Consider the following 15,612-nt stretch of genomic DNA (forward strand, 5'->3'; position numbering starts at 1 on the left):
ATTGAAGGGGTAATTTCCTGGTCATTGGACGACATTTTGGTATATCAGTAAGAGTTCTTTTCAGAGAGTTGTGGATAACTTGGGAAATTAAGTACAAATATGAACGTGCATGAAATATCAATAAATATGTTCATTTTGCTATCTTTATTCAAATCATTTAAAACAATGTACAAATGATTGCCAAAAAAGTTACTTAACCACCTCAATATTAACTCCCACAGGAGAATGATTAGCATGCAAAAATATAAAATTTAATTAAATAATTCACAATTTTGTTGTTCAAATTCGAAAGAGACATTTTATTTTGTAATAAAGTATATTTATAAAGTATACTTGACAAAAATATTCAAGCAGTCGACATCAAAGTATTCCTTTTCTGCTCTAAAAAATAATTTAGACCTATGAATTTCAGGTCAATTGTACTAATTATTACAGCAGTCTATTTCAGATCTCCCACACGAGCGTACGTTATGTCGCTCAGGTCTTCCTCCTGGGGATATAAAGTTGCCATGCTTTCTGGTGCTACAGGGTATCTGTTCCCCTTTCTTTGTTTGGCGTACTTTTTCAAAAAGTCCATGGTTGTATCATATGCTATCTAAAAAAGGGATATAGAATCCTGAAATTTTGGATGACATTGAAAGTTAAGCTCACCGAAGCCAAACATACTAGTAGAGGCTGACTAGTATTGCTTTTGCTTTTGAGTATTTATATCCCATCAAAGGGGAGATATTTAATGAATATTGATCGCAAGTTTTGAGTTTTCAAATTCATTTCCACCGGAAGCAAAAATGTATGGTGATAAAGCTTGTATCTAGTACTTTTAGTTTAGTTTATTTAATCCTTATGTGTCTATATCCTGTGTATTTATACATATATAATGAATTCTTCTCTTTCTTTACATTGCCTGAGAATGTGTCTATATGCTGTGTATTTATACCTGTATAATGAATTCTTTGTCCTCTCTTGATATTGGCTGAGAATGTGTCTATATGCTGTGTGTTTATACCTGTATAATAAATTCTTTGTCCTCTTTCTTGATATTGGCTGAGAATGTGTCTATATGTTGTGTGTTTATTCCCACAGTCCTGTCAAGATCTTCCTCCTACAGTAGACAAATTTGTCTTTTTTTCTCTATTTACATAACATATAATTGGACACCAGCATATTATCAACACGATTTTTGTTTATTTAATGTCAATATTTTATATCCTGATAAGTACATGCATGTATAATTATTATCGAAGACATATATCCAAACAATCTGCACGGATAAAATCATATTTGGTTTTCACAACCAAGATACGCATTTTCCAGTTTGTTAAACTTTTATATACTGTATGTACATATGTACTATGTATTTTCTTCTAGTTAATGCTCTGATATTTTACCTTGAAGTATATTCTATCACACGTTCTAGTAATGGTTCCGAGTACAGATGAACCAAATGATATCACGCCGTCTATGTTGCTTCCCTCTCCGAGAAACTTTCCATGTAGTATATCATATCCTATCCCTTCCAAGAGTTTAGCAAACTTTTCATTTGTCTGAGTGAAAGAAATACATGTATATCTGTATTACACCGTTAGTAATATGTGATCAGATTCTATCAATGTATATTGCTTATCCATTCTATCCATTGCTTTATAACTATGCATGTTCATCAAGGCTTTTGTATGCTTTTTTTCTCGGGGAAAATATTCTGACAGGAAAAAGAAACGCAGGGTATACTTTGGAGGGGATTTATTTTCATTTTCAAGTATTGTTATCTAACATTTAAATTCATTTTCAATCAACATGTAACCAAAATCTTTATTTGAATTTAATTGCTAATTAATGCCTGGGTTGTTGGAACTCATTGGAGGGTACCCTCAAAAGTGAAAATCGAAATTTCTCATTATCTCTTTGCCTCCCTTGCGCATCTGTCATAACCTTGATTCTCCTCTGCATGGAGTTCATCAGTGTATTTATCTTTCTTATAGGAATACTATTCAACCCTTCCGAAAAGGCCCTTATTTGGTGCAGAGTGGGCATTCAAACCCTACCGTCTAGTTAGTGCCAGTGATGTTCGATTGGAAAAAAAGATGGGAGGCCAGTCGATTTGTTGTTTGTGAGAAAGTTAACATACTGAAAACTTAAGCATACGATACACAGGTGCGCGAGTGAGAGGCCGGTACGCCGATGTGAAGTTGATGAGCTTACAAACCAATATTGCGCAATTTTTTTTCTTCATTTTTAGGTCATTATAACGATTATGAACGCCTACTGTATTAATAGAGGTTTCAGTGGTAGTGGCGTGGTGATTACACAGGTGGCAGGATGACTAAACACATCTTGGCGTGGTGTTATTATATATACGCGACAATTTTAACGTCATCGACAAGGTTGCTTGGAAACCCTTCCAGTTCCTCTCTAACGTTCTGTCGTGGAAAAATTCACAACAAACTGCACAGCAACCTGTTACTGCATTTTCCTTTACTTAAGCAAGGTAATAGCCAGACCACTTGGAACTTCCGACAGCCGTGCCATGATTACAAGTACTAATTCAAATTGATTGTAAATATTGAAAAACGATGTATACCTCCAATTCATCAAGTAATATTAAAAGATATTTAGTCAAACCAGTCATCATCAAATTATACATTTCACGTTGAGTAATTTTGAACACTAATTTAATTGCACAGTAGCCAATTACAAAATACCCCTCTGACAAGTTTTCATATTTGTTGGCCATGCAGTCAAAAAATTTTTCGCATATTATGTTCCCCTGCGTGTCTTTTTTCCTTAAGTATATTATATACAGGTTTTTAAAATAAAGTTTGAAGCGTACAACCCTGCAAACAAAAAATAGAATTATAGAAATACTACCCAGCCACTGTTATGTGTATCAAATCTTTTCAAAATATCTTCAACCGTCACGCCTTTTCCAAATAACGTCTCCCTATGTTGTCTTGTAAACTTCTCCTACAATAGAAGAAAAATTAATCAATATATTTTATTCTATGGTGGCATTTTTCTGTCCCCTACAAGCAAGATTATGTCGACATACAAAATAATTATGTCTACATGTATGGCATGTCAAACGTTGCAATATTCGATCTTTTTTATTTGTATTGTATAATTTTCCATTTATTTTCTATAATTTTCCATTTGCATTGTATAATTATCCATTTGTAATCTATATTGTTTATTTGTATTCTATAATTTTTCATTTGTATTCTGTAATTTTTCATTTGTATTGCATAATTTTTATTTTTATTCTATAATTTTTCATTAGTATTGTATATTTTTTTTCATTTGTATTCTATATTTTTTTTATTTGTATTCTATAATTTTTATTTGTATTGTATAATTTTTCATTTGTATTGTATAATTCTTCATTTGTATTGTATTATTCTTATTTGCATTCCATAATTTTTCATTTGTATTGTATATTTTTTTCCATTTGTATTCTTTAATTTTCCATTTGTATTGTATAATTTTCCATTTGTATTCTATAAATTTCAATTGGTATATTGTATAATGTTAAAAAACAAATGGAAAAGTATACAGCACAAAATGAAAATTATACAATACAAATGAAAAATTATACAATACAAATGAAAAATTATACAATACAAATTTAAAATTATACAATACAAATGGAAAATTAAACATTACAAATGAACAAATATACTATACGAATGAAAAATTATACAATACAAAAAATTATACAATACAAATAAAAACTATACAAATGGAAAACTATACAATACAAATGGAAAATTAGAGAATACAAATAAAAATTATATAATACAAATAAAAAAATTATACAATACAAATGGAGAATTATAGAATACAAATAAAAAATTTACAATACAAATGGAAAAATGTAGAATATACAAATGGAAAATTTTACAATACAAATGGAAAATTATACAATACAAATGGAAAATTATACAATGCAAATAGAAAAAGATCGAATATTGCAACGTTTGACATGCCAATCATTTTAGAGAATATAATTTAAATGTGGGTAAATATACCTACTAACGCTACTACCTGAGGACGTCTTTAAAAAATTGTTTGGTTGCCCTCTCCCGACCGACTGGCTAAAAATGACCCGAATGAATACTTTTTTTAACCTCCAGGGAGCAAATTTTTTTTATGTATTCTGGACAATAGATTTTTAAAAAAAAGCTTTGGAATTGAAATCTTCTGAGAAAAAAACGTTCTTACCTACCTACCGACCCAATTTTTTCATCCTGAGTCGGGAGAGGGTAAACAAACATTTTTAAAAGGAAGCCTGACATCATACATGAAAGACGCAACATAATTATGTCAACATGCGACTTATGTTTGTCATAATGCGAGTTAATTGTTAACATGCGAGTTAATTATGTTAAGATGCGAATTATTTCTGTTAACATGCAACTTATTTAAGTCAACATCGATTTAATTACGTGTATGTTAACAAGTCCACCGGTCAGACCCGCCATGTGCTAATTATCATAATCTAATGATAGATTGTATAAGGTTATAGTATTAACCACATAATTTGCGAAATGTTGACTTCAAACGAGACTGTTGATAATAGTATCCTTGTTTCATCAACTTGTTAGTCAATAGCTTGTCTCGTTCAAGAAATTGTTCGTTCGTAGAGCAAGTTCTAGCGTATCGAAACAAATGGGAGACATAAATTCCATATACAGGTGATAAGGGTGTATCGCTACATACATGTATATAACGGTAGTTGACGACAGAAATGTGAAGTCATCAAGTTTATCATAAAGTTTTGTAGTTTGGTTACTATTGACGTATTTTTTTAGTAAAATATCCAAATATAAAGCAGATGTGTCAGGCTCTGTGTTATCTTTTATTTCGATTTTAGAGGGAAATATCGAATCAACGCAGAAATGAAATTACTATTGTTAATTGATATAACGTCGTCGATATATCTTATTGTTAAACCTTTAAAAATTAAATTAGTTCCTTTATAAATCTATACTTAAAAAAGTCTAACATTTCTAATGTTTTACTGAGCTGTCATAAAAAATAGATGTTTGTCCGCAGAGTGAGATATTGGACCTGTGGACGAGATATTGGACTGCTTACGTCACACTGTGGGCGGGATCAGCAAAATCTTATTTGCATTCGTCGTTATGGAAGCCAGCAAAAGATACACGTATAACTGAATAAATAAATAAATAAAAGGTATAACAAAACATTTATTGACTGTGTTCTCGGGCAAAATGCGTTTTGTCGACCCCTCGAACCAAACTGTTTCCCTTCGGCCTAACGGCCTCAGGCAAACAGTTTGGTTCTTGGGTCCGACAAAAACGCATGTTGCCCTTGAACCCAGTCAATAAATATATAATGTTGAATTGAAGGTCACAACAAGAGACTTTTTCTTCTCATGTAGGTTTTTCAAAAAATTCTACTTCATTTGAATACAGATACATGTCGAACTACTTTTCTTGAATGTTGACATAATTTATCTCGTTTAATTTAGCCCGAGGGCTGATATGGGGCCGAAGGGCTGATATGATATTTATATATATGTATGATATATGGATTTCAGTATGTAGTATTCTATTTCTCAAATGCTTAAAATACTTAATATAGCGAGTTCACATAAGGTCATTTAAGAACGTGCATTTCTAGGACCCTTTTTCTTTAAAATCTGATAGAGCCAATTTTAGGGTCTAAAAATGTTAGTAAAGAGTCATATTACATGCATATTATAAGAAATCAATTTACATGTTTGTTTTTTTTTTTTTTTTTTTTTTTTTTTTTTAAACTTGTAAGCTTTAACAAACGTCACTTCCACCCTGATAGGGGGTATCGTGACGTCACCCGTATCCCACAGTGCGGAATCGGTTTATTTACTACTAAGTTTATATATATTATATAAAATACTTAAAAGAACTAACGTCATTTAGAATTTCCCTTAGTATCGGTATTTGGATGGCATCGTTTTCATTTACATTTCTCTTCCTCATAGCCTACAAGAAAAAAACTTTTAAGCTAGAAAAAAAGACACATTATGAGTATTCAAAAGTTGAAAAATTCACTTCATCATCAGTTTTATTTGCCTGTTAAACCACACGACTTACTTGTATCAAGCGTCTGAAAGCTTCTTTTACAGTTATTTCTTCTTTCTTCAACTGTTGGGTTTTCTTTGCTTTTCTAAATATTGAATATTTCCATAAAAAAAGCAATGAGAGATGGTCAAGAAAAAAACTGCTACACTGGTCTTTTGTATCCAGAGCAGCATTTTTTCAACAGGAAACAACAAATTAGAAAATTAAGGGAGAGACAATAGTAACACAATAAATGACCTACCGGCCCAGTGGTGTATCAGGATATTTGACTGTTTCATATCTCCGATCGTGTTCGAAAAATGACTTGAATACATCGTCCTCAGAATTACTAAACTAAATCAAAACAAGTCAATGAGGAAAAGCATCAAATCGGTAGCAAACAATTAAAATGAAGCATTTTAGAAAACAACTTTCACAAGTAAGCATGGTACATGCGTAAGCGTCCAAGAAAAGCGCAAGATATTTTAGGCTGTTTTCAAATAAAAAGAAGACACACATTGCAATTTAAGATGAGTAAAAATGGCACGTGCATTCGTTAATCGATATGAATATCAGTGATTTTAGGTCATATGTAATATGTCAAATGCACATCACCACATACCATGATACAAATTAAATGCCATGTTGTAATTTTGTATTTCCTACCACTCGGTAAATTCAAAAAATAGCAATATGACAGAAATGTTAATTCTCTCATATCTTAATTAATATCTTAACTAATCTATTGAGTGATCTTTTGCATCACTTTTATAAGCCAATAGGTATATTTACCACGCAATGTTATTTTCAATTTTAATAAAAAGAGAGGGACCAAAATAAGTAGGGGGGAAAGTCTTTCTATCTGACTGTCTGTCTGCCTAAGTGCTAGATGCACTTGTATTTCTATCTTTCTCCTGAATCAAATATTTTTTTTTATTTCCTCATTGGTATAATAAACTTTTAATATCAAAAATGAACGCTTCTTTTATTGAATGAAATTTCATGCATATTACCTTACTGATAATATCTTATTTCAAGTGAACATTCTTTGTTTTTTTTCGTTGTTTAATGGTTTCAATTTAATTTCGACTCAACATTAATGATTAACTCTGAGTGAAATGGACAGTCAGTCTTTGTGAGCAGAAAAATTCTATCACAATGATTTTATCGTATATAATACTTGTACTTAATTAACAATGTATCATTTTTCTCTTAGGGAGTACCAAAGGAAGAACCAGATATGTAATACGATAAAATGTGTTTTAGTTCTATCCAACAGGTGGATAATGCATATTCTTGTTCAGGTACAGGAACTGTAGCTGTTTTAGCACGGCTCAGAAGGTAAAAACTACAGTTTAATAGAGTTTGACTTGTTTTGTAATTAAGCAAGTAAATTTGCTGGACGATAGTATACCACCGCAAATCCTAGTGTTTTATTTCTGTCTTTTTCCCGCGATCTGAATCTCTCTGTTTTTCCGACAAAGTAGGGGGTATCAAAGAACTCTTGCAACTTGTTGAAGAACGTGTCTTCTTTTTCCATCGACAACCACCACCCTAAAAATGAAATTAAATTTATTTTCCTCTAGTGTATGGCAATAGTTTATCAAAATATTGTCTTGGTGTGACGAAAGTAAAGAAACGCTTCATCACGAAAATTTTAGTGTCTAGAAATAGAGGGGATGGTTACACGGTTTTTTAAAAGGTTTTGACACGCATGACACAGCAGTGGAAACAATTGAGAATATACAAACACAAACAAGAGGATGGGGTTAACATGTAACCATCAGAAATTAAAAGTAAGGCTAAACAGAAAGACTTACCGTCGTAACAGTGGATTGGATAATTGGATACAAGACCACCGTCAATCATGTAACTATCAATTCCGTTTTGATGGTAAACAACAGGTCTAAAAAATCCTTTAAAAGTATATACATGTAAATTTAATTGCGTTATGAAAAGCTATATACTGCATAAACAGCTAAACAAAACCTCAGTGTACTTGTATGATAGCGTATCCATTGTTTAGTTCATGACAAACCTGCTAAACTTCAAAACATACATATGCCGTCTCTCAGAGGGAAGTTTGGGGAGATTATTACTGTAATTCTTAGCTAACCTGGATAACTACATGACATACGTATGGCGTCTCTCAGAGGGACGTTTAGAGAGATTACAATTAACTAAAGTTCTCAGCTAACCTAGATAACTACATGACATACGTATGGCGTCTCTCAGAGGGGCGTTTGGAGTAGTTTTTACTATAGTTCTTAGCTAACCTGGGTAGCTACAGGACATACGTATGGTAGCTAATCTGGATAACTACAGGACATATGTAAGGCGTCTCTCAGAGGGACGTTTGGGGAGATTATTACTATATAGTTCTTAGCTAACCTGGATAACTACAAGTCATACGTATGACGTCTCTCAGAGGGACGTTTGGGGAGATTATTACTATATAGTTCTTAGCTAACCTGGATAACTACAGATCATACGTATGGCGTCTCTCAGAGGGACGTTTGGGGAGATTATTACTTTATAGTTCTTAGCTAACCTGGATAATTACAGGTCATACGTATGGCGTCTCTCAGAGGGACGTTTGGGGAGATTATTTTAGGAATGACTCTAATTCTTGGCCAAATTATTCGAGTATAACCTGGTTTGGGTCAGTTTACGCTTTATAATCCGCGAAGCGGATTATAAACAGCGTAAACTGACCCAAACCAGGTTATACTCGAATAATTTGGCCAAGAATTAGAGTCATTCCTTATAATTTAATTTTAAAATCATTAAATAACTATGGGTGTAAAATTTCGTTGCTTTTTATTAGTTCAAATTTGCCGCTCAATAATACAACCATAGTAACGGAAGTAACGGAAGTGATGGGAAGCGAGGGGAGGTAAAAACTGATGCAAGCAGCCTTGTTGTTCGTTTACATGTGGTAAGATCGAATTATTGTTTGAAGTTAAAGGTACATTTATTAAATCTGGAATTTTCCATGAATCCCGAGGACTGGAAATGAGAGGATTGTATGGATACAGATGAATCAGCTGGTTGTCAGGGGGGTGTGTCCCCATACCAAACCAGGTTATACAGAAATAATTTGTGTTCCTTTTTGGATATTAACCAATCAGAGGCTAGAATACAAAAAAAATTAAATTATTACTATATAGTTCTTAGCTAACCTTGATAACTACAGGACATACGTATGGCGTCTCTCAGAGGGACGTTTGGGGTGGTTTTTACTATAGTGCTTAGCTAACCTGGATAACTACATGACATACGTATGGCGTCTCTCAGAGGGACGTTTAGAGAGATTACAATTAACTATAGTTCTCAGCTAACCTAGATAACTACATGACATACGTATGGCGTCTCTCAGAGGGGCGTTTGGGGTAGTTTTTACTATAGTTCTTAGCTAACCTGGGTAACTACAGGACATACGTATGGTAGCTAATCTGGATAACTACAGGACATATGTAAGGCGTCTCTCAGAGGGACGTTTGGGGAGATTATTACTATATAGTTCTTAGCTAACCTGGATAACTACAGGTCATACGTATAACGTCTCTCAGAGGGACGTTTGGGGAGATTATTACTATATAGTTCTTAGCTAACCTGGATAACTACAGGACATACGTATGGCGTCTCTCAGTGGGACATTTGGGGTGGTTTTTACGTGCATATATTCTTCCTCCTTGGTGCTGATATTGGCGATAACAACGCATAGTTCTTTCTTTTTCTTTATATACAGCTAAAAACAAAACGTAATAAAACTACATGTACATTTATTTGAATATTTAAAGATGAGAATTTAGAAAAGGCGGTATACATATAGCTTAAAAACCATAGCAAAATTTATTTTATGCAATATTTTCCATAAATCATTCCTAACCTAAATGCAATAATTGTTGCGCTTACATTACAAACTGTAAATCTTTACCTTTTCATTCAATAAGCTCCCAGAATAAAGCTTCTACTTGAGAAGCAATTTTTGCAACAGTTAAATACAATTATTTTCTTCGAATAAATAAGGTCTCTCACATCTAAGAATGTAGCGTCTTTGTTCCCCAGTTTTTGTTCAATAATTTTCCCCATAAAATTGTATTCATTTTCATAAGGTTGCCATCCATAGTACGACAGAATGTTACAGGGCATACAGCATGCGCAGGACTCTAAAAATAGTAAATGATACATCTATAAATTTTTTTTATTAATATATCTGAACAATTTGATCATACAACAGTCGAGCTGGATTTAAATATTTTCAAATGCAGGAATTTTTATTAAAATGATGATATCTTTCACTAAAATATCTATGCCAGAAATTTTAAACAATGTTTTACCATATAACTTCGCTGGGTATCTCATGATAATCTTCTCTATTTCTTCTTTGGAACATTCCATGGCTAAAAGCATTGCAACATAAGCACCCGCGCTTGCTCCAGCAAATCGTTCAAGGTGCATCAAAATGTTAGCATCCTCCAATGCCTAGATATAAATTGTTGCGATTGAAAATTACTGTTAATATATTACATATATAAGAGTATATTTTATTTTTTTTCCATATTCTTGTCAATTTGTAGTCTTGAGTAAATTTCTGTCAATTGTGATTACAATTCTACTGGCATTAATTTTCTTTGTTTTCGATTTGCATGTAAACGAAAAAACTAGTTGTACAGTTTCCACCATCGCCAAGGTACTCAGTATAAATGTGCTAACTGGGCAATATATTGTATACATGTAGTGAATTGGAAAATGGAGTGCATCCTTTCATATTTAATCATAAAATATACGTGTACCTTTATAACCCCCATATACGATAAGGTTTTAAACCCTCCGCCTTCAAAAACAACATTCTCAAACGGATAATCCTCCGCTGCCGGGTTAATGTTGTCCTCTGATCGCCCTCCTCCTGAAAGAAATAAAAAAAATCTGCAAACACTTTCCTCTTACTTAAATGCATGCATTTCGGATGTTAAGGATGTTAAGACAGTGATAAACCCTGTAAATCTAACTAAGAGCTCTTGCATACATGGATGCTTTAAATACATGACAACACAGCTATATCTTGTTGACTAGAAGTACATGTACATGTACATCATGTTTATACATGTATTCTAATAATTCAGAAATAAGTTTGTAGTTCGTTCGGGTTTATGGGGTTGTATGTATATGATAAAAATCAATGTACATGTGGGCTTTAATGTTATTTGAATTACCGATTTCTTCAAGGGATATACATATACCTCATAAACCCCAAGCAAGAGATTAATGAGGCAATAAGTATATTTAAGCTCACATGAGTAAACTAGCTTGGCCTTGCTGTTCAGAATTTTTCCTATATATTTCAATGTAAAACTTTGATCTGTTGTGGCCCTACCTAGCCTCATGGACCATGTGCTTAGAACATACTAATACTTGAATCTGCACTACCCGGGGTATGCCATCGTCTCAAGCAACGGTCCAAAGTCCGCTTATAGCTCTCCAGAATAGGTGAGGATTGTACATTTTTGCCGTGGTTTGCGACGATAGGGAGATACTTGCATATTTATAATATTTAGTATATAAACATATCACAGCTGTTCATGAGGAGAAGATTTTTAAAGATAGTTTCTTTAAAAATATTGACATTTAAAACGTTTACCCCTACATGTATGTATATAGTCCGACTCTACTACCAGGACCATGATTTGAGCAAACTTTAATTCACTCTCACAGAAGTTTTGTCTTCTCTGACCCTGTGGTTCTTGAATGACACTACCTTATTTTCACCATTTCTCAGTTATCCCAAAGTGAAAGAGGGCATGGCGATTCATTTGAAGAAACTTTAAAAAGTTAAGTATATTTGTAATCCTTCTATATAAATCAATATGTATATGTATGGATTTATGTGCAAGGTAGGGCATGAGAATGAATTGTTAAATATCAAATATTTGTCATTACTTATACAAATTAACATGTAATATTGATACAAAGCATCAAATAGGTTGCAAACAAAATTCAGCATTTTAAAAAATTACCTTCTCAAGTAAGCATCAAAGAAAAGCGCAAGATGTTTCAGATTGTCTTCAAAAAACAAACAAACAAATCAAATTGCAAAACCGGATAAACAGGAATGGCATATATACTTTCAGTGCATTACTTGATTAAATTGATTCATCTATATGAAAATCAGTAATAGATGATAAGAATGTATTGTTTTATATTTGGATATATTTGTATTTGTATATTGGATATTTGTCACCAGATGATGCTTATGCACGGGGCGGTGATGGAAAAAAAAAATTATGAATTAATACAAAGTGGAGGAAAAAACATCGTTTTGTCATTCGCAGCAGTAGAATATTCAAAGCTAATTTTATTAGTTCTAGCAACTTTTCAATTTGTATTAACTGTAATATCAGTATCCGAAGAATTTAACGATGTGCATTTTTCTCTCACACAATCCTATGCTGGGGAGTACCTTTTTTAAACTCTTTTTAAAAAGTCATAAATTAATACTAGTAATTATCTGATAAGAAAATGAAAATTAAATTAATAAATATAACTGCAAGACTACTTGAAAGCAAGTTTTTTGAAAATATTTCATGATTTTCACGTACGTCATCATTAACGAATTATTTTGTACCAGATATAGCCTCAACCAATATTATTTTACCGAACTCAAGTGCACTTTCAAACACAACTACAAATAGATCGATCGCTCCTGTTATAAAGCGAGAGGGTAAACCTCCAGATTAAAATGTTATAATGTGAAGATAATAACAATAAAAATAGCTCTGTTAATCAATTTACACAGCAAAGTTTTATATTGTAAATACACCGTACATTAGATAATATGCCCTTTACATGTAATGAAAGCAACGAAAAAGAAATAAAATTGTAGCTTCTTTTTACGATTTACTTCAGGTAAAAATGCGTACCTGTAAAACAATCAATGTCGTCCCCGCAGTCCTTTGCTGCTCTCTTTAAAGAATGTTGTACATAACGACATCTCTCGTCCGAAATTTTACAGACTGATGGAGACCCTCCCATTTTCTCAAAAAATTCTGTCACAAATTAACAACAGATCATTTATCGAGATGTGTCTCCATTGATCCTTTTCAGATTTCGTAGTCAATCCTGAATGACAGATAATTTACATGATTTCAAGAGCCCTGATTTGGAAACCCATAAGGATACTGTATGTTTAATATTTACGGATGTAGCATTTCCTCGCATCCTCTATAGTGATATAGTTAGTGATTTAAGGTTATAGCAATATATAATTATTGCATGTAGTTGAAGGTAACATTGAAAGTTTTCACCCCAAGAAAACCATTTTCGAGGAGTGAAAATGTCCCCTTCGACTACAAGCAAACCGAATGTTTTATACAAATACATATACTAGTAACCTTGAATCGTGCGCGCTTGAATTCTGTGCAGCCAACATTTTTAGCTCACCTGGGCTGAAGGCTGAAGTGAACTTTTCTGAACAAAGAGTGTTCGGTGTCCGTCTGTCGTCTGTAAACTTTTCACATTTTCGACTTCTTCTCAAGAACCACTGGGCTAATTTCAACCAAACTTGCCACAAAGCATCCTTGGGTAAAGGGGATTTAAGTTTGTTCACAGGAAGTATCACGCCCTCTTTCAAGGGGAGATAATTAAGAATTCGGGAAAATTTGGCGGCATTATTTCAAAATCTTTTTCGCAAGAACCACTGGGCAAGAAAAGATGAAACTTATGTAAAAGCTTCATTACATACTGTAGATTCAAGCTGGTTCATATCATAACCCCTGGGGGTAGGGCGGGGTCACAAGAGGGGGATCGAAGTTTTACATAGGAATATATTTGAAATATCTTAAAAAATCTTCTTCTCAAGAACAGCAAAGCCATGATTAGTCTTATTAGTCCCCTACCGGTGAAACCGGAGGGGACTCTAGGTTTCCTCTGAGTCTCTCCGTCTGTCTAGCTGTCTGTCTGTCTGTCCGGCTGTCTGTCCCTCTGTCTGTATGTCAGTCTGTACCACTTGGTTTTCCGCACTTTTTTTCCTAAACGCTTGCAGATATTGAGCTGATTTTTGGTATGTGAGTGAATCTTGATGAGTTACAGATCACATTTGCATTTCGTCCCCCTTCATTGATTTTTGACGGAATTACGGACTTTTCAATTGAGCTGATTTTTGGTATGTGACTTTACCTTGATTAGTTATAGATCAAGTCTGCATTTCGTTCCGCTTCATTGATTTTTGACGGAATTATGGCATTTTCAATTCTTAACGGCAACCTGATTACACTTGCCGGTAGGGGACTAGTATTGCTAATACAATACTCTCAGAGTGCTTGTTATAGAAGATCCTCAGGTGCAAGTAGTACATAACCCAGTCTCCTTCCCTAGATAAGAGAAAAAATTAAGTACTGTGCGATTTACCCTCAGACAGAGCAGTCTTAATAATCGTTCCAATCTTTAACTTAGACAAGGTAAAAGTAAAATCTATATATCCCTTGTAAGAACCTGATCATACACGTTACATAGGAAGTATCTTTAAAATTCTTCTTCTCAAGAACAAATAAACCATTATTAGTCGTATTTATACAGAAGCAACCTTAGATATTGTAGAATCAAGTTTGTTCAAATTATTCCCCCAGGGATTGGGGGCAAAACTTCCATATCAATGTTAAATTTAAGTCCCCCCCCCCCCAATTTTTCAATACTGAACTGACTTCTGCTTTTTCCTAGCCAATGTGTTCAGGTGAGCGATGTGGCTCATGGGCCTCTTGTTTGGAATCTCACCAGTGGTCAAGTAATTTTGACTGTTTCAGCGCTACGTTCTATCGCGTGAGGGCGTCGTTTCATCAATCAGAGGGCTACAGTGGTTTGTTTAACAAATGTTCAACGAATCAGATTCAACCAAGCCCTTTCATGTATCTTTATCTTTTTTAAATATTAACTGCTGTAAAGGAGAAACTTCAGACACAGTTTTTCATTCACGAGAGGCGGAGCCCCGAGTGAATAAAAACTTGGAGTGTATTTACCGCTAACCAATTAATATCTATTGTGTAAGTTACTTGTACCAGAGGACCAATGAGAGAAAAGCAAGTTGATAATTAGCACCGCCTACTACGAGGTGTCAAGACACGGTCCGGAGTCTGTATAAATAGCTGTCTCCATCTGCAAGGATCATACTTAGATGCGTCACTGCTACTGCAAATTGTTGATAAAAAAAAATTGATTTCGGAATTGGTACGTGTGAAGATATTGTACCTTTGGAATGTTGAAGACGCAGAAAACATGATTTTTGTCAGGTACAGAGGTAGAGATTGTAGGCTTTTATATTCAAGCCGTGAACTCTGAAAGAAAATTTATCTTTTTAGGTCTTTTTTTTTTTTTTTTTTTTTGAAAAAAAAAGGAGGATGGGTATTGGAAACATCGCCATTGAACTTTTTCTATATGGCGTACAGAAAAAAATGAAATGATTTGTGATGTGTTAATGAAAGTTTGAAATGGTATTGGTACATCAAAGCAAATGGTATTGGAAGTAAAAAAAAAAAAAAAAAAACGTTATTAATGTGTA

General features: G+C 33.5%; 1 protein-coding gene across 1 annotated transcript; it reads right to left on the bottom strand.

Annotated features, from left to right (window-relative positions):
* Positions 1 to 439: 439 nt before the first annotated feature.
* On the bottom strand, positions 440 to 13,094 carry LOC133191647 (uncharacterized). The gene is made up of 14 exons (XM_061327392.1): positions 12,983 to 13,094; positions 10,859 to 10,968; positions 10,403 to 10,547; positions 10,101 to 10,231; positions 9,675 to 9,810; positions 7,880 to 7,975; positions 7,474 to 7,613; positions 6,322 to 6,413; positions 6,093 to 6,165; positions 5,910 to 5,981; positions 2,866 to 2,961; positions 1,389 to 1,544; positions 1,007 to 1,102; positions 440 to 595 (listed from the first exon to the last, which is right to left on the bottom strand). The coding sequence occupies exons 1-14, from the start codon at positions 13,092 to 13,094 to the stop codon at positions 440 to 442; spliced, it is 1,611 nt and encodes a 536-aa protein (XP_061183376.1).
* Between the last annotated feature and the right edge of the window lie 2,518 nt (positions 13,095 to 15,612).

Source organism: Saccostrea echinata, unplaced genomic scaffold, assembly GCF_033153115.1.
Source record: "Saccostrea echinata isolate AGI-Se365-2 ecotype Australia unplaced genomic scaffold, CSIRO_AGI_Sech_v1 ptg000023l, whole genome shotgun sequence".
In the NCBI taxonomy this organism is placed as follows: domain Eukaryota; kingdom Metazoa; phylum Mollusca; class Bivalvia; order Ostreida; family Ostreidae; genus Saccostrea; species Saccostrea echinata.

Coding starts and splice junctions, on each gene's coding strand:
- LOC133191647 (XM_061327392.1), bottom strand. CDS start 13,094: ATGGGAGGGTCTCCATCAGTCTGTAAAATTTCGGACGAGAGATGTCGT. Junction 6,166..6,321: donor CCTGATACACCACTGGGCCG/GTAGGTCATTTA, acceptor TTCAATATTTAG/AAAAGCAAAGAAAACCCAAC. Junction 5,982..6,092: donor CTTTCAGACGCTTGATACAA/GTAAGTCGTGTG, acceptor TTTTTCTTGTAG/GCTATGAGGAAGAGAAATGT.